Source organism: Parathielavia appendiculata, assembly GCF_033297405.1.
Source record: "Parathielavia appendiculata strain CBS 731.68 unplaced genomic scaffold N657scaffold_6, whole genome shotgun sequence".
Taxonomy (NCBI): Eukaryota; Fungi; Ascomycota; class Sordariomycetes; order Sordariales; family Chaetomiaceae; genus Parathielavia; species Parathielavia appendiculata.
In genome coordinates, this window is record NW_026944225.1 from 1622139 (window position 1) to 1647134 (window position 24996).

At 53.5% G+C, this 24996-nt stretch overlaps 4 protein-coding genes across 4 annotated transcripts; 2 read left to right on the top strand and 2 right to left on the bottom strand.

Annotated features, from left to right (window-relative positions):
* Positions 1 to 5280: 5280 nt before the first annotated feature.
* N657DRAFT_573270 (uncharacterized protein) lies at positions 5281 to 6252 on the bottom strand (the record flags this gene model as incomplete). Its single annotated transcript, XM_062788954.1, has 2 exons — positions 5281 to 5374; positions 5453 to 6252. Coding segments are annotated over 2 exons (894 nt in total), but the record flags the coding sequence as incomplete, so codon positions are not given.
* A 2265-nt stretch (positions 6253 to 8517) lies between these two features.
* On the top strand, positions 8518 to 9074 carry N657DRAFT_439626 (uncharacterized protein). The gene has a single exon (XM_062787374.1). The coding sequence runs from the start codon at positions 8682 to 8684 to the stop codon at positions 8979 to 8981; it is 300 nt and encodes a 99-aa protein (XP_062647805.1). The 5' UTR covers positions 8518 to 8681; the 3' UTR covers positions 8982 to 9074.
* Positions 9075 to 13105: 4031 nt separating this feature from the next.
* N657DRAFT_619385 (PROCN-domain-containing protein) lies at positions 13106 to 20896 on the bottom strand. Its single transcript, XM_062790562.1, has 2 exons — positions 16002 to 20896; positions 13106 to 15858 (listed from the first exon to the last, which is right to left on the bottom strand). The coding sequence occupies exons 1-2, from the start codon at positions 20649 to 20651 to the stop codon at positions 13381 to 13383; spliced, it is 7128 nt and encodes a 2375-aa protein (XP_062647806.1). The 5' UTR covers positions 20652 to 20896; the 3' UTR covers positions 13106 to 13380.
* A 234-nt stretch (positions 20897 to 21130) lies between these two features.
* On the top strand, positions 21131 to 24591 carry N657DRAFT_619388 (uncharacterized protein). The gene is made up of 3 exons (XM_062790563.1): positions 21131 to 21798; positions 21853 to 22832; positions 22890 to 24591. Exons 1-3 carry the CDS (start codon positions 21450 to 21452, stop codon positions 24153 to 24155), a joined length of 2595 nt encoding a protein of 864 aa, XP_062647807.1. The 5' UTR covers positions 21131 to 21449; the 3' UTR covers positions 24156 to 24591.
* The last annotated feature ends 405 nt before the right edge of the window (positions 24592 to 24996 follow it).

Genomic DNA, 24996 nt, shown 5'->3' on the forward strand with positions numbered 1-24996 from the left:
GACATGAATTAATGAGCTGCTCTGCTGTGTATGCTGTTGCTTCACAGAGCTGACCTCATGCTGGAACTTCTTTACGCTTTTCCGTTCAGTTAGACTTGGCTGTCAGAACAACTTCCCCAGCTCCAGCTTCAAGGCAGGTGTCAGATCCCGCTCATAATCTGCAGCGCCGCCAGTTCCATCGAGACATTGTGTGACAGAAGACAACGGTGTATGTTGAGGGCTGGGATTGAAGCATTGTGGGCCATAGCGTCCCCTTTTTGGAGTCTTCTAGCTGTGTATCGAGGCAAAACCCGCGCCTGTTAAAGGTACAGGTACTGACAACGTACGATATGATCTGTCTTTCTGGCATTAACGGCTCCTTGAACTATAGCTAGCAGCCTGCCGCTGGGTGTTCTGGAACTTGAGCACGATGCAGCACGCAGGAACAAGGCTCGCATTATTTGCAAGATGCCCTTGGGCATTATCTTCTCTAGTCGCTCAAGGCCGATCAGTTAATTGTAGTACATGTGACATGAGTGATTTGTAATAATATACATGCCTTCCCCTCTTTAGCTTGTTCCTCTTCGGTATACGTCGAGGATGGTCACCCTCTTGATGATGCGTTTCACTTTCTAAGGCCGGGTAGGGTAGTGGTTCCTCTCACTCAAACCCTCCTCCTCGAAATGATAGGGCGCCAGCGGTTGCCCATACCCCTATTCACAATGGCAGCAGTGTATCCCGATGTAACGGAGAGACTACATCTTTTTCCAGGACCAAAAGTCCGGTCAAGCATGTTGTGAATCTCTTTCACGGCGCTCAAGGGGTCATCGCAGGGCGGGAATTGGGAAACTGTAACACAGCTAGAGCACAGAAGAAACGACACCACTTGCAAATGTCAACACCACCATCAAGTGGTCGTCCGTAAGGGACATGCTGAGTTTCCTGACGACTCGGCAGATGGACCATCTGATGCATGCTCATCCGTGAATGTGGAGCAAATAGAAGCCCTGGACGCAAGTGGTTGTGGCGGTTCTTCCCGAATTTGTTTCTCCTCTAGGATCAGCTGCAACGTTGCACCAGTACCTTAGCCAGGTCTGCCCCTGACGATTGATCTGGGTGTCGGTACTCATGAGATCAAGTAAGTCAGACGGCACACGATAGCCCCAGGGTCAGGGACTCAACTGTCCCCTCGAGGCCCCAGCCTTAAACCGGCCGAGAAGAGATCCGGCCCGGGAAACAGGGCTTTTGCCCTCCCAGCTTCCCGCCACACACCGCTTCAAACCTACCCACCCCACGCCCTCCCTACCACACTCAAGATGTTTGAAGCAGATGCAGGACGAGATTTCGGCATCCGATGGGGACCGGACACGCGCGGCACTCGCCCCTCCTGATCCGACGCGGTTTTCCTTGCATCTTCACCCTTCATCAGTCCCTACCCTCTCAAGGCTCCCCCAAAACACTCTCCAGTTTCTCTGCCTTGAGGCTTGAAAGGCCCGAGCCCACCCGGTTAGGAAGACACCCGCCGCGCCTGTACAAGACAGTAGGGTAGGTTCAGGTTCAGGTCTTCAAGCCACTTCCCTGATGGCCGGGCTGCTATCCGTGGGGTTTGGCGCCCCTGAGTCGCCCTTTGGCCAGACACAACTTGAGCGGTTCCAGTTACCCGAGGGCTTAGCAGAGCAGATAATGGTATATATCTTATAGGCGGTGCTATAGCCCCTACCAAGGCATAAGCCATCCACACTTGCTGTACCGCGCGCGAGTCGTTGAGCCGTCTTTTCCACTTTTTGGGCCTCAGCCCACAGCCCGGCGTTTCGTCTCCATGAGGCTTGTTCCTCCCAATCAAGCACATACATTCCCAACTCACCTGGGGCGAAACATGGGGTAGCGCCGCAAGGACATGGTGTGTATTTCCTGGTGGTAGGGCGAAGAACCCGGAAGCGCCCGTATAGTAAGGGAGCCTGGTTGAGTTCGCTGTAGCCCGGGCCGGTGATGAATACTGTGCCCTGATCCCAGGCTTCTCTTTCGGCGTCGAACTGGAGGAGTGAACCCAGTCTGTCGATGGAATTGGGAGACCAGAAGAATGTGTTGGTCACGACTGAGGTAAGGTGGCCTGCGCCAGCTAGGTATGCGTCCCGTGCGAGACACATGCGGTCAGCAGCAGATCCGGAGGGCGTGTGGATTACCCTGGGGTTGTTGCTCTTGTCAGCCAATGGGTCTCGGGGCCACGGGGTGATGTTGACAACGTGGGCGATTCAGAAGGTTTCCGATATACAAACGAGACTAGAGCACCTTCTTGATCAGGGAGTTTGGCCCAATGCCAGTGAATGAACCAGCATTTTGCCGTCGAGCAGTCTCAGATCCGACGCGCGTAACCTGATACATTACTACCGTCATTGGCAACGAATCGGCATCTCTAGCGCGAAAGTCGCTTCTAAGTACCAATAGCTCATTGGTACGCTGAATGCAAACAAGGCTGGTGCCCATTAATCCCCGGTTGGGTCTTTACCCGCTTGAGGTCGCAATGCTGGGTAGACCACCGACTGGTCCGTGTGGTTAATGCAGTTATGCCATAATGTCAGTCGCGCCGCGGTCGTAGCCCTGGATGACGCCGGGCTGGATTGGAGAGCATGGCTTTCGGCAGACGCATCTGAATCTTCTTCTTGTTCCACATCAAGCGTCTAGGTAATATGAAGACGTTCATGCGGCTCCAGCTAGGCCGGTACAGCGCATTATTTGCACACAACTGTTGTGCCAGAAAGGGGAAAGTTAGAACAGATAAATAAGAAAAACAAACCTTGGCCAAGTTAAGCCGAGTGTCATTCAGGTCACGGCACATGGACCGAGATCAAGGTGATGCCCCAGTGTAATAAACACAGAAAGGGGCAAATGTATCCAAAAGCTCACCATCCAGCTCCCGGAGGAGATGGATGGCTACGAAAATCCTGGGACCACGGATTTTGCTTCGAGGCAGCGGCTAGGGGCGGGGGGTTGGTGTTCGAAATCGGCGTTGCGGCGGCGAGTGGAACTGGTGACCTCTCCCTCTCAGGAGGGCACCTTGTCCCATAGTGATTTTTAGGTCCCCAAGTCCCTTCCAACTAGGCCGTTGGCTAGTTGGAAGGGGCGTTCAAGAGCATGGTTGTGGACCTAATACATATAGGGCGGGTGCTGGCACGTGTGGCCAATTGAGACGATAGCTCCTGGTTGTTGAGAAGGGGGACTGGTAGAGAGCGTCGAGTGTCACGGCGGATCGGAAGGCCGGAGTGGCTCTCTTTTTTCCGGCGCCACGCAGGCCATCGAAAATGACCTGCCGAGCTGTCCGATGCCGTGGCTGGTCAAAATATACCGGCTCAAGTCAGGCCTCGCAAGCGACTTGCCGAAAAGAGATTGAACGGTAGCCGTGAAGCGAAAGGTTGCCATAAACTGTTTCGAATGTAACTCGAGGTTGCCTCCGGCTCCTGCCAGACCCGGGTTTGACCAGAACCAGTCTCAGCGCCATCCAATGCTGCCTCGAGATCCGTTAGTCCCGAGGGGTTGATGAAAGGAAAATAAAGCCAGTCGCGGTTCTCGAGGGGTACGATTATGTCTTCGGACTCCAAGCCCGAGGTGCTTCCAATTTTCGCGGCCGTGGAGTGACGAGGGGCGGAGCACCCGAGTTGACCCTTCGTTTTCCAAGACCTCCGATCACCTGTACAGTTTGGAGATCTCTGCCAGCAAGGTTGCGCGAGGCCGCCGTTCAGTGCGGAAGAAAAGCGACATGCCTGAGGCCCGCACCGCGTGCCTTTTCCGAGAGCAGAACCCTCCCGTCGTCCCAAGCACCCAATTCCCGATCCGGAGGTATCACGGGGAGCACATGTCCGGGGCTGTCTTCAACACAACGCTCTGAGGTTGAAGTGTTTCAAACGTCGGGAGCAGCCCGTTTCATGCTGGCCGGGGAGTTTACTGCTGCTGTTTGTGAAAATATGCGAGTCCTCCATTTTTGACGTGGAGCTTCCTAACTGGGACAAGTTGAAGCCACAGCCCAATCTTTCCCAGTCCAGTGGGCCGCTGGGGTTCCGGCTTGGCGACGCTAATGACGAGCTTACCACGGGCCAACGGCGCGGCTCGATTCAATGGTGTTCATCGCTTCCATGGACTTTTTTGGCTGCAAATCACCGAGTTCGGCATGCCAAGTTGAGCATTTCAGAAGGCAGACAAGGGTGTCAAGAGGATGGCCGTTGGAGCGGCTCATTATTTTTTGTCCACCAGCAGCAGTCAAGCTCGAAGACAGCAGGAAGTGCGAGTCGATTCTTCGTCTTTTCTTCGGCCTGTGAGACTGGGGTTCACAGCAGGGGTCTTTGCGAAACCGTTACGCTATGAACAGTTGCCGGGTCCGCCTGGAGATCGACACATAGAGCCGACATGGGACGATGCAGCGGCCCACCTCACTTTCATAAACGAAACCCACTGCATGGTTGCACCACAGGAGTCAGCATTCCGGGGCTTGGGGTGAGGAAAAGAAGAATGGTGTGTGTAATACGGGCCTGCCCATGTAGATATAGACATTAAAAACGTCTGAAAGAGGTTATCTCGAGCAAGCCAGCCTCTTCCCAACCACGAGTCAACCTAGTTTTCTACCCCCTTGACCCCAAGCACAGCCAAATATTGTATACCCAGCCACCCCACTGCCCTTGCTCCTGCCCAGCATGCTTCCCAGGAGAGATAAACAATCTAGATCGTCATCATCGTATACCTCGTTTCTTCCCGCCGATCCCAATCTATGCTTCCCCGAGGAACCAAATGCCGTGCAAGTACTAATGAAACGAAGACAGTAGGAAACTAAGTAATGTCTGGCGATTTCAGGGGTATCTCCAATATTGAAATCCGCCTTGTAGAAGAATAAATCGACAGCTGAACGCGCCTAGAGGAAGAAAGGAACAAAGGGAAGATTGCCTGAAAGGTTTCCAAAGGATTCAAGAATCAGGAAAAGAGAGTGAGGAGTAGTAAGAGGTAACAAGCGCGAAGATTAAATCAAGAGGAGAAGATTCAGAGTTCTCGAAGTTGAATGACGGTATAAGTAGTTGTTTGGTGTTTTGCAGGCCGATTATGTTGTCGGGAGTCGCAGACTTCCGCCCCATATAAGGATGATAAACAGGCGCGATGCAGAGGCCTTGGTGTGCATGCTTTGAAGGCGTCGCTCTGAACCCTTTCGAGGGTATAGGATATCGATGGTCCGTCAATGCAGTTGTGACGGATAGCCGGTTGTGTCCCCTGCCTCAGGAGCCGAAGCTCCTGGCGGAGACAGTGATTGCTATAAGTCCTCCCCTAGCAACTGTGCCGCCCTCTCACGACATGCCGCCGGCGTAAAGCCCGTTCCAACCTTGTTGGCAATGATGCGCCACTTTTCGTTCTCGTAGTCCTGGAGTGCCGTTTTGAGCTTTTGGTCCTGCAAGTGTTGATGATGTCGTCAGTTTCCGAGAGCTGCCAGAGTCTGAACCGACATGCAGTCATCAAGAGGGAAAAGTGACTAACTGTTTCGTCTGTCCACTGTGTTGTCTTCGCCTTGAGCTTCGTGCAGTACCGCACCTGGAGAGTCCCGCTCGACCTCCCCGGGAAGAAGTCGGCAATTTGTTTCCAAGTCAGATTTTTGTTTTCTTTGAGCTCGACTAAGAGCTGGTCGTCTTCCGGTGTGAACTTCAACTTGGGCCCTTTCGGTCGCGGAGCGGGCGGCGGCATCCCGGCCTGCCCAACCATGCTTGGTGCTGCTCCTCCGCCGCTGCTCTCCCCATCCCGCCGCATCAGTTTGCTGGGCGGACCTGTGTCGGGAAGTCGATGGTGATGGTGCGTTGGCGGGGCGGCGGGGGGTTGTCCATAGGGGGCGCCCATGGGCGTCTGCTGCATTGATTCCAAGCCGCTGTGTTCAAGGTCGGACATGCTAGGCATGGAGAGATCGAGATCATCGGGCCGCGGCCGCTTCATTCCGGCCGTGTGTCCATGCGTTGGGGTCAGAGAAGGATAGAGGGGCGCCACGACAGCATGGGACGAGGGGCCGGCGCCGAAGTGCGGCGGTCCCGGGTGCCCCATGTGCCGGGCGGACGGGTGTCCGGCCAAGTGGGTTGGGTCGGTGAGGATCGGATGAGGTTGGTGAGCGGCGGTGTAATGCTGCGGCAAGCCGTGGTGGGATTGATGAGGAGGCGGCTCGTGGAGGGGGGACGGCCCGGCATGCTGAAGCGAGGCCCGATGGTGGTGGGCGTCATAGGGGTTCGAAACCTGGACTTGCTCGCCCGAATGCGACTCTTGTGGCGTGTAGTCGACATTGTAATCTGGCCCAACACGGTAATTGCTCGCCAGCGTGCCTCCGACACATGGGTTCCGCCAGAGCGTACCGCTCTGGCTGGTCGCCGGATTATGGATGGAAATAATTTGCCTGATGTGAGCCCCGCAAGGCTAAGTTTGTCAGAGGCCAGCAGCGTTTTGAGACTTGCACCTAAGAAGTACAGTGGCCCTTTCCCAATGCTTTTTTGTCGAGCACGCGCTGCGGGTAGCTGTGCAGGGTAACAGGGCTGTGATTAGTGAGGGCGAGTGCATGTAGTGCTGAGAAGGTCCGATTTGATTAGGTATGGCGATTGCGGGTAGTGCCGGCTGCGATGAAGGGGACGTCGTTCCTGCGGATGAACGCCCTGACTCGGGGAGGATGCGCGGAATAGTGACGGTAACCTCGGTGGGCCCTCCTTAGCTGCCTAACTCCTGCGATAGCATGCGCGGGTGTGGTCCTCGTTCTTGTTGGTATTGGTTTCTGGACTCGACAGGCAGGATCTGCCGGGTCGTGTGGGCGAGGCTCCTGTTACTCCACTCCCTTGCTCATGTTTTAACAGAGATGCCGGCAGGAATTCCAAGTTTCAAGCAACCAGTAACGGGTATATGTGGGATTATGCCGTCTGATATTGTTTCCATGGAGCAAGACGAGCAGCTTCGGGTTCCCGAGGGTTGGTGGGGTGTCAGTACGTTTAATACCCGTTCCACACGTCCCGTTCCAGCAAAAGCGCATTAGGAGATTGCCAAGGGCGAGACCGCCGATGGTTCCTGAGCAGTGGCGGGACTCAGGTTGCCTTGACCAACGATGACGGTAGCATAATTTGAGAATCTTATGCCATGGACCGGCTGCCGGATATAGAAAGAGGGGCCACAGCCCTAGCAATGATGCAACGACCAAAGGGGGTCATGACAGCCCAACAGGGGGTTGATGCCAGAAGAAATTCTTTCTTTTTTAAAGTTAAAATCCCAGAAAACCCCGGAGATATTAACCGAAAAGAGGATGGAGCTAGGCAATCCAGACGGTTCAAGGACAGGCAATGCTCAAAACCGCAGGGAAGACGCAGGATGATTAGCCAAATGTAGAAAGAAATGTGAAACAGAACTTGACATGCGCCTGGAGGAGGGCATGATATCAAATCGAGTTGGAGAGTGGCTGTCAGCACTCAGCATCGAATGCGGCCGCGGCACTTGCTTAACGGTTAGGCTTGGTAACTTAATGATAGTTGCCAGCCTTGTCATTGCCATTCTGGGCGTTGGAAGAAAACGGCCGCATGGACGGGAATACTGTAGTGTCCCAGTTACTTGACTGTCAAAGGTAGGTCTGGAAAAGCCGGACTAGCACCCCAGGAAGCGAAAACAATGAGGGTCCCAATGGTCGCAAGAGAAAAATCGTACGACCTTCCCAGCGGCGCCAGTGTTGCCGCGAAATGGTGTGGAAGGCCCGAATGGGGCCAGGCAGACGGTTGGCCCGGTATTTGCCCCAGAACACCGCTACCACAGTGAACCACTGGACCTAGGGCCCAAGCCTGTTGCGGTGTCGGGACGATGTGGGTGCCGGGCGAGTGACTGGCTGGGAGTTGGCCGTTGTGTCCAAAAGAAGGTATATAAGAGCCGGGGTGGGCTATATCAAATACGAAAAGAGATCGATGCCCTGGCCCCAATTGGTCAACGGCATGAAAAGGTTGGCGTGATCAACTGCCAGATTGCCGAGCAGGGGATAATAACTGAAAACGGCAGGGGCACCAACGCTCAGTGCGGAGGAAGCCAGTTATCTCGACAACTGACAAGCTTTGAGGACTGGGTGTAACCCACACGCCAGGTCGAGGAAGACTTGGCCGAAGAAACTTGGTCGTTGCGTGCTCTGACTGGCTTCCAAGTCATCAAAGAGCAACAACTGGAAACCGCAAGTGTGTGGTGGCAACACCGAGAAACATATCGGTGAGCCCATGGTATGTTCCTGAAGGGATAGGGGAGCACACGGTGAAAGTTCCTCGTGCCTGAAGTCGTGCTGGGACACTCTGCCAGAGCTGCAGGATAGCTCTGACCGTCTCTCAACTTCAGAGAGTCGGTGGGACCTTGCCATGGGTCGTCAGCACTCGCGGGCACGTAGAGCCAGTTTTGCCAATGTGCCCCTGGAATTCCAGTCAACCGATGTCGAGCAACAGCGTAAGACGTAGAGAGAGGATCCCAATACCAATGCGATCGACCACATCGCTGTGTAACTGAGCACACCAGCGCCGCTCCCGACCCGACGCGTGCTTGAGCTGGGCCGTGTCGCCGCCAACGCGTGAAGTGGCAACGTGGCTCGAAGAGGCTTAACCTCGGAAACCCCAAGATTGCATCTCAATGCTGTGGGGAACACTCCCGGTCTTTGTCCCAGTCAGCAGCGGAAGCATTCTCGAAGCGTAGATATGATACCTGCGGAGTCCTGCACACAAACGCAGACGGCGTTGATGGGTTCGGTTTGCTTGCACCCTGCTTTGGGGGATGACGGGAAGAGATCGGGCTTGGCGACCAGGATCTGCAGCAAAAGCGAGACGGAAAGTGTATTGGCGGGTGTTGCGCATGAAGGAAACGGTTCCATCTGGACCTTGCAATCAAATGGTGGTTTATGCTCCCGCCAAATGAAGAAATTGATGTCATCTCGGTCTTCTAGAAGGCTGCGAGATCATCGAGTCTTGCATTCAGCTAGGGCTGACAGGCCTTGCTGATCCGGGCCGAGCCTCAACGTTGATGTGGATGTCCACAAAGTCACCTCCACTCCACAGGACAACGGAGCTACCCTGTTCTTGGTTTTCGGTCCGCGACAGCCGGCCGTCATGTCGGACAAAGAGGGAAAAATTGAGAGGGTCGAGTCACCTCCAGACGGCGACCTCACTGAGCGTTTGTTGACGGCTCAAAACGCCATGTTTCGGGATGATTCATAGAGCATTGACGACGAGGGATCGCAACAAGAAGGCAAAGAACGAGCTAATGAAGCATCAGGCTCGTCTTCGGTACCTGCAAGGTTCCTTCCGAGACATTTCTCTGATCAATTCCGCCAACCGAGAGACCCACCCCCAGTCCCACTCAAGCTGAAGAAGGAAACAACTCCTGCCAGAACCTGGACCGAGTCCACTTTCCACTTACTCGTTGCACTATTTTTAGGGACTCTAGCTATATATAGCTAGGCTTCTCTAGGCTCACTATAGTAATATTTTATAAGATGTTGCTTAAGCTAACTCTTAATACTAATGCAATTATCTATATCAACTACTAACGTGTTTTATCAGCGAATGCACCATATTAGCGAGTGCTGTCACGGCGATTGCGCCGTGCCTGCTAGGACCCACGGGTGGAACCCGGCATGTGGAAAGCACGGGCCCCTGTGGGTTAAATATTCTGCACCTCGCTGCCGCGAGATCTGTTCGTAGCTCCTCGAGCTACGTCTTGACAATCAAGCCTGCCCGTACCTGACGGAATAGAGCTTAGACTGTAGTTTAGCCCGAATACAATTGTCATTGGATTGTGCGCCTGTCCCGCCGTGACAGGGAGACTCAGATTAGAACTTGGAACTTCCCTCTCTCAAGGATCAGTCAGTTGGTCAAGTGGTGCACGCATAATAGAGTCGTCTTGTCTGTTTCTCGCTGCAGATTCAGTGCATCTTCCTTAGTGAGCCTGTGTGTATCACCTTGTAATTAGGTAGTAGGCCATTCCACTCTACAGTCTCTATTATTCTTCTAGCCATTATAGCCTCCAGCACCATTTCTAGGTAGGAAGGCTATAAGCCTATAGCCTTTGGCAGTTCTGTATGTAGCCGGAAATTTCCCTGGCTTCATTAGAACTACTATTTTGGCCCTCTTGAAACATAGAGAGTACCACTATAGTTCTGAACACCTGGTGTAGAGCACTGCCAGGATCTGGAATAGTGTCTTTCCACAAGCCTTTATTAGGCCTATAGGTATAAGGATTTCTTTTGGAGAGTAGTGCATATATAAATCAGTTATCTTACCTACTTCTCATTGTAGATTCAGTATATCTTTCTTTTCTATTGAATTCATATATATTACCTCTTAAAAATATGGACTATATAGCTTTCTTCTTAGCTAAAGTTTACTTAACTACTTCGACTGCCTTGTATAGAGTTCTTCTTCTTTGGCTAGCAATAGAGCTAATAGTCTAAATCAGATTTTCTCTTTGGAGCTGTGACGAATCTCAAAGCCCCTACTTCTGAAAGGGACTCCTGAAGGTTATAGCTTTGACAACGGGGTGAGGTTCGGTGAAGCCAAAGGGTTCACAACAAGCAATGTCCAAAGGTACTGACAATCTTGCACTTAAGTTGCTCACTGGAGAACTCCCAGAGTCCTCCAGAACGAGTGACTATATACTTGGTAGAGCCTTCATGATCGCCCATGATCGCAGCCTACCAAGAGTTATCCTTGATCGCCTTGGGTAGCCAGCTACCCAAGTCTACCCTTGGTCGCCCGGCCCCCACGGCTACCGTGTGGGCCTCGTGCGGTTCCTGCAGTTCTGCCTTGTGCCCCACTGGGCCTGTACATATGGTTGGTTCGTGACAGGAGTCTAGCTGGCACTGCCTTTTTTTAGTTGGGTAACAAGGAACTATAGAAGGCTCTAAGAGGATACTGTAGTCTTTCTTCTTTATCTAAAGCCTTAGATCTTATAATAGCTACTTCTACCTCTCTTGCAATATATTTCTTGAAGGTTAATGATAGGAAGTTATCTGGCTTACGAAGACTTCGCAGGACTTGCTGTAAGGCCTATTATAGCTTCTTAATAAGAGCTTAGGCTTCTTACTTCTTTTAGAACAGATTAATTTTAACTAGGTAATCAGTGATAAAGGCTTAATAGTGCCCATTTAAGTATTAAAATAACTAGTTTTCTAAGCTATTAATATAGAAAAGGCTATTTAAGTATAGGATATATTAGGTGACACACATAGGCTCACCAAAGAAGATGCATCGAATCCGCAATGAGGAGCAGGCAAGACGACCATATTGTGCGTGCACCACTTGACCAACTGACTGTCCTTGAGAGAGGAAAGTTCCGAGTTCCAATCTGAGTCTCCGCTCTCCAAATATTCTCCCTCTGTTGCGAGTCATGTCGCTTCGCCATGAAATCACAGTATCTCGCCTGCCAATAGCCTAAGTATAGTGCTCATAGTGGGGGCCGTGACAGTATACGTTGACTAAGATGAGCTTCTCGGCATTATAGCTAGTAGAAAAGCTAGGTCAAGGCTAGAGTATAGTTCGTGCAAGTTACATATACATATATAAAGAGTTCTTAGTACTAACGTTATAGATATCTTTCACGCCATCATTTTCAGGATGCCCTGCGCGGCCATGCAAAGGCTATACCTCAAGTAAAACCAGCATCACTTGATAGAGTTTTCTCGAACTCTTTCTAATGATATCAATTTCGTCTATTTTAGCTAGTGATAAGTGAGATATAAGAGAGATTCCCTCTAAATTCACAGGCTATAGATATATATAGAGGCAGAGGAAGCTATAATGAGATACTGATATTTGCATTCAATCTGCCCTGTTTTCTATGGGATATCCCTAATTGCTAACCTGGTTGAATCCCTACTTTGGTAGCTTAGCTGTACCACGCTAACCTTCCAAACCCTGGAACCTTGTCGGGAGCCAAGTGGAAATAGTGGACTCGACCTAGACGATGGAGTATTTCCCGATAATATCCATGACAGGCACCAACGTTTGTCGCCGAGGACCTCTTTGCACTGCACAACTATGATCCTTCATCAGGACGGACGGAAATTTCAAGCTGCTGACAGTGACTTGACAACTCATCTGGGACTTATCCTGGCTGGTCAGCCCAAGCTGGGACCACCGGCCTCGGGCAGCCTGATCAGTCATTTCCGTCTTGCAACCCCCAACATTCTCTTCCTGAGCCACTGCTTCCATACGTGAGGGTGCACCCTCCGGATTTCGGCTTAGCTCCCGAGACTTCTGATCAGCGCTTCACTCGGCTGGACGGCAATGGAGCCTGGCCCCGGACCGGACTGGCCGCTGCGCCAAGGCGATGAGGTTTCCCGACACGAACACGCTGCCTCCACATCATGCCAGCAGCGCATGCACCAGAAGCGGACCATCCGCAGCGATCTTGCATGTGTGCCTCTGAACACCCAGTCAAAGCGCCATCAACTTCATGCCCAACGTCTTTTCTCCACCACGTTTCCTACGTACCTACCCTAGCTCTTGCAAGGGCAAACCGCATCTGCTTCGTCCGTAAGGTGTGGAAGAAACTTTAATCAAGACATGCAGCCCAGGGAATGTCCACTCGAGTACCTCCTAAAAATGTCTTCATCGGAGATTTCTCCTGCCAGGGGGTCTTGGCACGCCCATCAAACGGCGTCAATGCATGAAAACCAAATCGAAGCGGCCGCGAACTTTCTTTCAGCAAGTCTGGAAAAGCTGAGGCAAGCTGGGTAGTGAGAATCCCACGGGCTGTTCAAAACATCGATGCCTCCGAGCCCTTGTCCACAGCACGTGCCCATCGCGATTTGCATTCCATTTCCTGACCAGCTAGCTCTCCCCAAAAAGGCAAGCATCGTGAAGCTAAGCGCATGAACGCATTGAACACAATCTCTGGCGGTCATACCAGCAGGGCAGCTGAATCAGCTCCGACAGTTGTGTCCGCCCTGGCCTCGATTCCTGGCTCATTGGTTGCTTCCGTGTGCGATTATCGTCGTCCCGCAAGGCGGATGACTGAGCCGACCGGAGGGCTCCCAGATTCCAAATCCGGGCCAGACTAGTTCCCTCAACGCAGTCAACAAACACACTTCTGCTAGATGAGAACCTTCTCTTTATAGAATTTTGGTCATTATTTCCATCCCTCACTACCATATACAGGTACATACATAAAACCATGTTACAGTATTCCTTCGTTCCAGAGATATAAGAGACCGCGCGCAAACCACATACGTGACGCAACCCCCGAAGCAACATAATACAATTAACAAATAAACGCCAATCGGAGTCCAAGAGAGCTGATGAAACAACTTGATGTCGCTCCCGAGGCCACTCTCATCTGCTTGATGCCCGCCAGTCCGCAAGCCGCTCCCGTTTCTCCTGTCACCAGACAGCAACTTGGCTAAGCAAAGTTGTCCTGCCTATCAACCCAAATATCCTCCAACTCATTGAAGCTCGAGAAGTGAATAGGTCGGTGCTGATCACTATAAAACGGCATGGGCGTGTCCAGCTTGACATGTATTGGCTTCTTCTCCAGCCCGCTGAACGCACTCCCCATGAAGCTGTAATTCCACTTGCCGCCGTCAGGTACCAAAAAGAACCCCTTGAACTTGTCACTCAACAGCAGCTGCCGCCTCTCGCCCATGGCTGTCGTGAAGCCCTGCGGCTGGTCACTGCCGAGGTCCTTGTTATCCAGGCCCCACTTGAAGCCCTGCGGGGTGAGAGCCCACGCGGAGAGCGACACGCTACCAGGCGTGAACGACACCGTGACCGTGAGCGTCTTTTGCTCATCCCAAGTCGGGTGGGCATCGACAAGTTTGGCGTGGGTCGTGACGTCCATGGCAGACATGTAGGGGAGCTCGTTGCCGGACATTGTGTGGATGACGCCGAGCGGCTCCATGCCCTTGAGCAGCTCGTGCTGCGGGAGATTCTGCGGCAGCTGGACGTTGCGTAACCCGCCGATCTGCGGGACCAAGACGATGCACTTGATCTCCATGACCTGGTCGTTGTCGGCGGGCGAGGCGCCGTACAGGTATCCAGCCACCTGAACCCGGAGGTCGGCGATCGTAATGAACTTCTTGAGGATGTTCTTCGGCATCACGTACGTGATGTCGTCCACGTCGCTATCCACCGGCGCCACGTACATATTGTTGGCCCTTGTGCGCAGGTTGGACGTGGCGATGGCCCGCGTGCGCCACTCCGTCTTGGACGCGAACGTCTGCTGCTCAAATTGCGACGTTGTCGTGACGATAATCTCCTCCCCGTGCACGTTCTGAGTTTTGGTTGTGACAGCCGTCAGCTGCTGCTGCTCCTGCTGTTGCTTCTCAATCTCGGCCGCCTGCTGCCTCTGCAAAGACGGCGCCGAAATCTCCATACCCAGGATAATATCCCGAACTTCGCTGGTCGTCAGACTGGACACGTTCACATTGTTTTTCTTGCCGTAGTCGTTAAGGATCAGATCTCTCAGCTGCATTTCGACCTTGATCCAATCATCATCTGAGAGCGATGGCCAGATATGGTGATCTTGCGTGATCACCGTCTTGTCGGGTCGCAGGATGAGTTTCGTCTTATCCTGGTTGACATGCAACGCCCTCAGAATGAGAATCAGGCGAGAGAATGCCGTGTACGACGAGATACTCTTCAGCCACTCGTCATAGAGGTTGAAGAGCACCATCTGCGGTTCGGTGGCGCGCAAAATCATGTCACCCAGTTTCTCAACCTTCATGGCAGCCTGGAAAGGAAGCTGTAACTCCGAGGCACGGATGGAGATGTTGGGGAAATCCAGAAGGTTGACCTCGAGAGGATCAAGCAGGCCCTTGCGGGTGACGATGAGCTGCTTGGGCTGCTCTTCGACTGGAAGCGATCGAATCAAGGCTGCGACTTCTTCAGCCGTCTTCCACTTTGCAAGCTGGCCGAGACGCTTCTGCCCAGCCCAGACGCTCGTGTGGATGATCTTGAGGAAGAGTTGGCCGGTTCGCGGGTTGAAGATGAAGATGGCTCCGTTGATCGGCTTCGTTGTCAAGTTGCCCTCAAAAGTCTTGTGGATCGTGACCCGGTAGACGTTGGTGTCATCGATGAAGAGCTGTGTCTGGTTGCTGAACAATTCGGAATAATTCTGAGAGTTCAAAAACTCCTGGTTGCTCTCGGACGCGTAGAGCTGCAGCCCCTTGCGGATCCGCTCGCGCAAGACGTAGAGCGCAGGATTCGCCTTCATGATCTTGGCCATGGCCTGCTGGATCAACGTTTTCAAGCCAGGAAAATACTGACCGTAAGCCGAGTACAGGTTATACGCCAGGTCAATGCCAATCATCAAACCCGTAGGTGATGGGTACAGACTCATGCTGTCCGTGGTGTAGTCAAGATACTTCGCCCTGACATATCGCTCAATGTCGTGCGAGTCGTAATCGCCATAGCGGAGTTGCACATCAATCCAGAACTTGCTTGTCGTGGTTGCCTCGATCACATCCTTGTTGTCGAAGAGCAGTGATGGGCGGGTGACGTTCCACTTGTGACTTGCGAACAGCTGGATATCCGCGCAGGAGCTGTTCATCTTGTACGACTTTCTAGGGTGAATGGTCTCCTTTTGCACCGATTCGATGCTCAGAGCCTCCAACTCTTGGTCGAAGACCTGGCAGAGATCCATCACGACAGACTCATGGATCTTCTGCCACAAGTGGGCGCGGAAGATTTGGATGAGAGAGATCTTCAAGGTCGGAATCTTGCCGTGCAAGAAAATTCCAGTAAGATCGAGCTGCACCTGGAAACCCACGTACACGTTTGCTCTGTTGATCGTTGGTGACCACCAAAGCGTGAAGCGCCGGTTCGGAATTTGGTTCAAACCGGAACGTTGGGCGTTGGTCAGTTTTTTGAATTGCATGGACTGTGAAGCAGACGCGTTAGCAACCTTGTCAGTTTATTTCTACCGAACCGAGGGAGTCTAAGAGTAGAGGAAAGGGAACGGCGAACTGGAGTGAGAACCCCAAAGGGGAAGGATGAACGGCAAAGGAAAGGAAGGGAACTAACCTGCTCAAAGCCCGAAGCCCTTTCCCAAAACAGGCCTTCCCAGGACGGGAAGCCCGTCGCCTTGAAGAGAGTGTGCTCCAAAATGGTTTCAACACCGCCCAGTGCCTGGATGACATCGGTGCGGTATGCGTTGAGATTCCAGAGCTTGCCGTCATGTCTCTGACTGGTCCACCAGAAGGGGTTGCTCTTCATGAGCTGGTAGATTTTAAACTCCGCCCGGGCACGGAACCCCTTGTCAAAGCTCAGCGTGCTGCGATCCTTTTGAAACAAGGTGTTGATTCGGGGTAAACCGCGATCCCAGCTGTCTTCTAGATCCTCAAGCGTGAGTCTCCGGTTCTGCTGGTTTGCCTCGAGTCGCTTCTGCGAATACTCGGTCCACACGCGCTGCGAATCGATGAACTCGGCCTCCCATGGGATGATGTAGCGGAAGATATTCGGTATCAACGTCTCTTCGTCGTGGGACATGCCCGCACGGTAGTGCGTGACACCGACATCGGTTTGCTTGGACCAGCGTTTGTCACTTGCTGGAATCAAAATGTGCGAGCCCGAAAGCATGCCAAGGCCGCCGAGTTCCTTTGGCGTGTAGAACACGGCCGGCGGGAAACGGGAGGGCATTTTCGAGTTTAGGCCAATTTTGACACGTGTCTGGATCTTTGTCTCGCACTTGACAATTGTGTCAAGAAGGTTGACTGTCGACACGGCAGCCTCGCGGTAGTATGTGAACAGGGCGATCAGAGCGGTGTTCCATTTGTTGGCAATCTTGGTGAAGGTGGTAGAGCCGGATGACATTAGGATCTGGCGGATACGGTTGTTAAATTTCTGGATGTCCTCCTCCGTCACCTGCAGGAAGGCATGTGCAGTCCGTTCCTTGGTTGTGTTGTCCACAAGCGACCAAACGCTGTCCTTGACGGGGAACTCGTCATTCTGGTTGCGAAGCTTGGGCAAGATGCGAACCTCAAAGCCACACATGGAGAAGAGGAGATTGGGGTTGTCCTTGCTGTAGACGCTGGCAAACGTGTCTTCCCACTCAATCGTCGTGACCGACCTCGGAAGCCGGTTCTTAAGGTCCCAGAAAACGGCCCGGCCAAGATTCACGTCGTGTCTCATGAGCCGCATTCGAGAATCCCTGGGCCAGCACTTCTTGCTTTTGTAGCCAATGACGTTCTCGAAGTTGGGGTCAGGCTGCTCCGTCAGGAATCGCTGAATGAGGTCTCTGGACTCATCGGCGGTGAACCGCAAAAATACCCAAATCTTGTCAATGTATCTGGTGTAGAGCCGAATCGGATGTCTTGTTTCCGTCTCACGATCCTGGAACTGGAGGAAGTCGTTGGGATTCTGGGGAGGTCCCGCTATCTCACTCGCTCGCTGGGGACCGAGAAGGAGAAGATCGAGAATCAAGCCGTAGTACTGGAAGACGAAGGCAGAGAACTGAAGACCACGAATCAAGCCGTAGCTGTTAACATGGCTCATGTCCTTGTAAGTGAGCGTGACGTTGTTCTTGGCCGTGATGTAGTCGGCCAAATTGTGGTCCATGATAAGTCGCAAGAGTGAATTGAGCAGCGTCAACTCAATCTTCTCGTAGACCTTTGACAACTGCGTCTCAATCATGACATTGCACTCGCCGTTCGTCGTTTCCCAGACCTTGTCGAGGTTGTTGATGCCCTGCGCCCACTTGTAGACGAGGAGCGGCGGGACCTCAGAATCCGAAGGCTTGATCCAGGCAGGGAAGAGATGGCGCTGGTCCGCTTGGTACCAGAGATACTGGTCGAGATACGCATCGCTGATCTTCTCGATGGGCTCGATGTCATAGACAGGATTGATGGTGCTGTAGTTGTCGTTCATATCAATGCCAACCTCCTTGAAGGCACGTTGGGTGAGCAGGAAGCGCTTGATCCGCTCCAGGGTGGTACCAGGGCTGTCGTAGGCCTGCTCGATCAAAGCCAACTCTTCACGCTGGCTCTGGTTCAAACGGCCCTTGGTGGAATACGCCTCCCGCAGCCGCTCAAGTGCCAGAATGAGGATCTTGGTGTCGTGTTTGTAGGAGACGCTCGGGAAGGGAATGGGCGAAAACTTGCGCGACTCGAGCCAATGGACCGTTGTCGTGTAAATGGCCACGGCTTCCTCGGACGAGACATACGGACCGTCCTTCATGTGGTTGTGCTGTCTCTCCTGCTCCGCCTTGAGCCACAACCGTGTGAGACGCCCCACGTTCTTTTTGGCCACGGTCTTGTCGACAGTGGCACCCCTGCGGATGCGCTCTCGATTGTAGTGGGCAACCGAAATCCACCAGTCCGCCTTAGCCTTGACATATCTCAGGATAATGTTCTCAATGGCGGCGGGCAAACCGGGGACCTTCCAGGGAATATTGCTCTTCCAGCACCGCCAGGCCTCGGACAAATGCTGCAGAACCGTGTTGACCTTGTTCTGCTTGATCCCTTCCGGCATCATGTCCATCAGGTCGGCCATGACCGAAGCACGCAGCTCCAAGTCAAAGTGCGACTCGACACGCTGCTTCGTCACGGTCTTGGCCACACCCTTGCTGTGGCGGCCTTCGAACTGACGCGAGAGAAGATTCCCTAGCCAACGCTCGAGCAGCGGGATGATGCCCCGCATGAAGAACAGCCAGACCCGCCAGGAAGGCGCCCAAAAGCCACAGCCTGGCCCTTTGCCGACGGCGCCAGTGTTGAACCGGTAGTAGATCAAATGCTTCAAATCCTTGCAAGTACGGACCTGGTGCATGAGCTTGTATTTGTACCGGTACATACCGGTCAGCTGCCCGACGTGGTTGAATGCATAGTGGATGCCATCGGCGAGCTGGAACGCATCGATGTTCCCGAGCCGGTATTGCACCTGGGCATCCACAATGAGCTTGGTCAGGCGCAGGATCTCGCGCATCAAATGGAAGGCGTTTCCGAATCGTGACTTCTTCCGCTCCTTGGTCGTCAATGTTTTGACAGGCTTCAGGTTGAAGTTGTAGTCGAGATGGAGGTATGTGAGGTTCTTGCGATGGATCAAGAGATTGAGCATGTTGAAGCCTTGGCGGCAGACCTGAAGGCCGGCTTCCACCCAGTCGATTGTCGTCTGCTGGAAGAACTTTGTCTGCTTCAGGGTCTTGAGCAGGTTCTGCTTCTGTAGCGATTTGGGCCGCTTCTTGTGTAGCTCGTTGAGTACGTAGGTCTTCAGGAGCTTCTGGTAGGAGACGCGGACTTTGACTGGTTGCTTGGGCGGGCAGTGTTCCAGATAGAAGTGCTTGACGAGCGGGACATCCTGGGCTCGCACCATGCGGCCAGACCGCCGGTCAAAGGGGAAGGGTGCCCACCATAACTCAATGGCAGCGGCGGTGTCCTCGGTAGCTAGAGACTCGTCCGCAAAGAAAGGCTCAATTGTGGCTGGGAGCTCGAACGCCTCCTCCTCTGGCTCTTCGATGCTGCCTTGACCAAAGAGCTCATCCTCATGGCTCACTGTAATATTCTTGGGAACAACAGCCCTGGAAGAAATCGGGTTGATGCTGGTATCGAAGTAGAAGGCAGGGAGACTGGGATCCTCGGCTCTGGAGTAGACGACCTGTGGGTGAGAATGCCAGGACAGGTGGATGCTCCTCGGCAGCGCATTGTAGAGGTGAGGGTAGGCCACGCGGACTTCGGTGCGTATGGGGTTGCGGAAGATGATGCGGTCCATGGCGTTGAACTCGCCAAAGTCTTCGTCGTTGGGATCGATGTCCTTGTAGAGAGGCTCAAAGCGCGGGCCACCGGGGAGTGCCACGTTCAACGCCTTGGCCGTGAGGAAGCTCTTCAGCTCAAAGAGGTAAAAGTAGTTTGGGTCGACCACGTCGGACACCAGTGTCCGACTCAAACGGTACAGAGCGGCCATCTGTGGCAGCGTCAGATTCCACCTCTTGTAGCTTGGCCCGTTCACATGGGGGGTGTCCAGCAGCGGCTGGTGGTCATAGAACCATTCGTAAACAGCCGCCTCTTCCTCCTCGTCAAGATCCATCTGAATAGGCTCCAACGGCTCAACGTCTTCGATGTTCTCGGACCAAGACAACGGGGGTTCTTCGTCATCAAACGGCGGGAACCGCATGCGCTTGAACAATCTCCGGTCCCTCTTCTCCTTGGCCATGGTATTCCACATGGTGGCCCATTGTGCGAAGAACACGGGTTCAATGACGCGAGGGATCTCGTTGACGAGGGTCAAGCAGCCGTTGACGTGGTATAAAACTTTGACTTCCCTGGCCGACTCCCACGGCATGGGCATGTTCTCCAGCAGCTTCAAGACGGCGTGTGGCATGAATTTCAACGCGCCGAGATAACTGCGCTTGTCGCTGGTGTACTTTTTCTGGGAGACATCCCCGATATCTTTGACGATCTTCCGCAAGTGTTCGGGAGGCATGTCGGCCTTTTGTGTCTCTACGAAGCCGCCCTTCCGCTTCTCGCCAAAGCGGTTGCGTTGTATACGGAGCCATTCCTTCTTCTTCTGCGCAAACTTGGCGATATGGGCGTCAGTCGGGGGACGGTAGCCTGGCGGCGGCGGCGCTGGGATCGCCGGAGGCGGGGGAAGGGAAGAAGACGGGGGCGCCGGCGGGGGAGGGGTTGGCGGAGGAGGAGGAGGGCCCCAGCCCGGAGGCGGCGGCGGCGGCGGGAGCGAAGACATCTCGAATGGTGATAACAATTCGGATAAGCGTCACCGACACACCACCAGGCAGCGTTAAGGTGATGTCTCTTCGCGCTGGGATTGCTCGTCGCGGCTGCGCTCTGCGCGGCGGTGCCGGTGTCAATAGAGAGTGAAAATGGAGAAACTCTCCATGAACCAGTTAGTGACGGCGCGAATTACTTAACAGTTAGAGAAGGTGATTGCGCGGGTTGTGGAGTGATGGTTTGATGAAGCCAAAACTTGGCTGATGTCGGTACAAAAAAAACTGGGAGCTCTCTCGTGACAACAGTGGCGCGAAGTTGCTAACTAGCGCGCAGACCGGCCGAGTCCCGGTTATCTCGTAGGCCCCGATAAGAGCATGCGGTACCTAGGGGCGCATACTGTGGAATACAAGCGAGGGACTGGTAACGTAAGATGACCACACGTGCCGTATCACCTGACTGTTGTGGCTGGGGAGTCACCATTGAAAACAGTGCATCACAAGGACGATGCTAGGTTGTCGGTCAGAAATCTGTGATTCTCATGCTCAGAGTCCTGGGGCACAATCAATTTTCTTCTTCCGCAGTACGAGTGCTTTGACATTCAAAACCGGTGTCATTGTGGCGATAGCGGAGTGGTTTGCCAAACCAGCCCCAAATTGAGGCCCCACCAAATCACCACTGAAAAATAAATCTCGACCCCTCCACTATTCTCGTATTTTCGCAATCGCCTGTCCAGCCACGACGTCGCGACACATCGCGAAGCGCATCAACAACACCCGACCAGACCTTGCGCATAAAACAGGAACCGATTTTCACCATGTCTCGGTTCTTCCGTGCCGGCGACGACAGCTCGTCAGAGAGCAGCACTGACGAGGAGGAGCTGTACTCCACCTCTGAGGAGGAAGAGGAGGAGGAGCAGGAGGAGCAGGAGTCCTCTGAGGAGGAGGATGAGGAGGAAGAGTCCAGCGATAATGAAGCTGGGCCGGCAAAGAAAGGCTTATCCCGCTTCTTAGTCGACCAAGCAGAATCCGAGAGCGAGGAGAGCGAAGAGGAGGGCGCAACCAAGGTCAAGAGTGCCAAAGACAAGCGGTTTGACGAGCTCGAGGCAACAATCACCGCCATCCAGAACGGCCAAAAGATCAACGATTGGGGCTCTATCGCGAATGGTATGCTCGCCCTTGATCAGAGTGGCGGGGTGGATGAAGACTAACTGGGGTTAGAATTCGACAAGCTCAACCGTCAGGTCGTCAAGCTTCAAGATGGCGGCAAGGCTCCTAAGTCGTACATCAAGTGCATCTCCGAGTTGGAGGACTTCTTGAATGAGACCTTAGCGAAGCAGAAGGTCACACCCAAGAAAATGAACGCCACCGCTGCCCGCGGTCTCAATGCCGTCAAACAGCGCATCAAGAAGAACAACAAGGAATACCAGTCCCAGATTGATGCGTTCAGGAACGACAGGGATGCCTTCATGGAGTCGGACGAGGAGGTCGCCCCGCTACCGAAGCCTACCAAAGTCAGGTTCCAAGAGGCGCCGGCTGCAGACGAAGCGGCCGAGGATGAGGACAAGGGCTTTGCTAGAGTCGACAAGCGTGGCAAGGCTATTCCATTCTCGCCCGAGAGCATCCAGAAGCACCTCCGCACCATCATCGAGTCAAGAGGCAGGAAGAACACCGATCGCAATGAACAGATCAGGATTATGGAAGAACTCAACAAGGTTGCTGAGACACCTTATCTCAAGATCCGAGTCCTGCAGACATTGGTTTCGACTCGGTTCGATCTTGGTGTTGGCACGGCGACCTCGATGCCCTTGGAGCACTGGAAGGCTGCCGAGAGGGAATTGTCCGCTTTGCTTTCGCTTCTCGAAACACACAAGGACCATGTAGTGATCGAGAACGCGGAGGAGTGGGATGACGATGACAAGACTCCTGTCCTGGGACCTGATGACAAGTACATCAAAGTACCCGGCAGCGTGGTTTCCTACATCGAGCGCTTGGATGACGAACTTGTTCGCTCGCTCCAGAACATCGACCCTCACACCTCGGAGTACATTGAAAGGTTGACCGACGAGGCGTCCCTGTACACCATCATCTTGCGGGGTCTTCTTTATTACGAGACCATCCAGAAGGACGCGTCCCTGGAGATTCCGCAGGAGAGCTTGAACCGCATCATCCAGCGGCGCCTTGATCACGTTTACTTCAAGGTATGTTATGCACAGCAATTTGTCCTTCGCTCGATCTATTCCGCTAACTTGTCTCAGCCGGCCCAAGTTGTTAGAATTCTGGAAGAGAACTCTTGGAAGCAGGTTTCTAGCGGCATCGATTCTGCGATTACTCCTCGCGGTCTTTCGGGCGACGCCAGCCAACTGATTCATACGCTGTGCAACTATCTGTTCAACAACAGCGAGGGCATCATCCGTGCTCGTGCCATGCTCTGCCAGATCTACTTCTTAGCGTTGCATAACGAGTACTACAGGGCCCGCGATATGATGCTCACCTCGCATTTGCAAGAGAACATCGCCAACTTCGACGTTGCGACCCAAATTCTCTACAACCGCACCCTGGTCCAAGTCGGCCTCTGCGCTTTCCGGAGAGGTTTGGTGTACGATGCTCAGAACACTCTACAGGACATCTGTGGCAGCGGACGCCAAAAGGAGCTTCTTGCTCAGGGTATGATGATGCAGCGGTTCAGTCAAGTCAGCCCAGAGCAGGAGCGGCTTGAGAAGCAACGGCAGCTTCCCTTCCACATGCACATCAACCTAGAGCTTCTCGAGTGTGTTTACCTGACATGCAGCATGCTCCTCGAGATTCCGCTCCTGGCACAGATCGGCTCCTCGCCAGATATCAAGAAGCGCGTCATCAGCAAGACGTACCGTCGCATGCTTGAGTATCACGAGAGGCAAATCTTCACGGGCCCGCCCGAGAACACTCGAGACCACGTCATGCAGGCGTCCAAGGCTTTGGCGGCTGGTGAATGGAAGAAGGCAACCCAATTCATCCACAGCATCAAGATCTGGGATTTGATGCCCAGCGCCGAGGACATCAAGGCGATGCTTGCCAAGCAGATACAAGAGGAGGGGCTGCGGACATATCTCTTCACGTATGCGCCTTTCTATGACACGCTGGCGATTGAGACGCTCAGCACAATGTTCGAGCTCGACCCAATCAAGGTTTCTGCCGTGGTCAGCAAGATGATCAGCCACGAGGAACTCGCTGCTGCTCTTGATCAGGTTACCAAGACAGTCATCTTCCGCAAGGGTGTGGAGCTCAGCCGTCTCCAGAGCTTGGCTCTGGCTCTCTCGGACAAGGCGAGCGCTCTGATCGAGACCAATGAGCGCACGCTCGAGGTGAGGACGCAAGGGTCGGCGAACGCGTTCAGCAGGAAGGATGGCAGGCAAGGCGGCCAAAGGGGCGGCGGTCAGCGGGGCGGTGGCAGGGGCGGTACACGCACCGGCGGCAATCCCCAGCGGCAGGCTGGCGGTACGCAATTCACGGGCGGTGCTTTGGGCGCTGCGGTGCGTGGTTAGGGCTTGGGATGATACTGGTGGGGGAATACATGGATGACTTTCGTTTGCTTTCGCATTTCAGGGTTGGGCATGTTACGTATCAAAATTGGTCCTCGGTGTGTTTTGTGCTTCGCGCCACGGTAGACCAGGGAATGCAGGCGATACTACATACTGTTTGTGAACCCCACGCGTGACTTCGGTTGTCCACTAATCGGTTGGTTGTCCAGCTGGTGATGCTCAAACACTGGCAGGTTGAAAAACTCACCACAACGTGGGAGTGCCGCAGTAGGAGCCGGTAGAGAAAGTGAAGGCTGTTTCACAAGTGCGGAAAACTATGTGGCATCGCCTGGGAAACACCACGGCCAATCCAAATGAAGCCCTGGAGTGGACCTCTTGGGTCTAGTTTCCTCGAGCTATTTTTGTCTGTACTGATTTGGTTGACCAAAGAAGAGGCTACCTATTTGTCCGCGTGGAGTTGGATAACTGTGCCTCTTAAGACCTGTCTGATAAGTGAGGTGAATCTTTGACCAGCTAATACGCTCAGACATAACCCAGACTCTGCCTGGCGAAAAGGGGGTCCCGTTCGTCCAAGTGTCGTGACCTTGATGGCAAACCTTCCACGTTGCTCTGGCTGTGACAATTACAACAAAACCAGGACAGGTTATGCCCAACCATCGTTCAGGATACTGAAGCCTGCGACATGCAGAGAGGACATTGAGGCACATGACTGAGAACCGGGCCGCGTGAATGTCTGCTTTCTGGAAAAGAACCGATGACTCGGAGTCGCTAGTGACCTAGACGCAAGGCAGCGTTGTTCCGGGCTACCTTCGTAGCCCCGTCTTGATTCTTCATTGTATCTGCT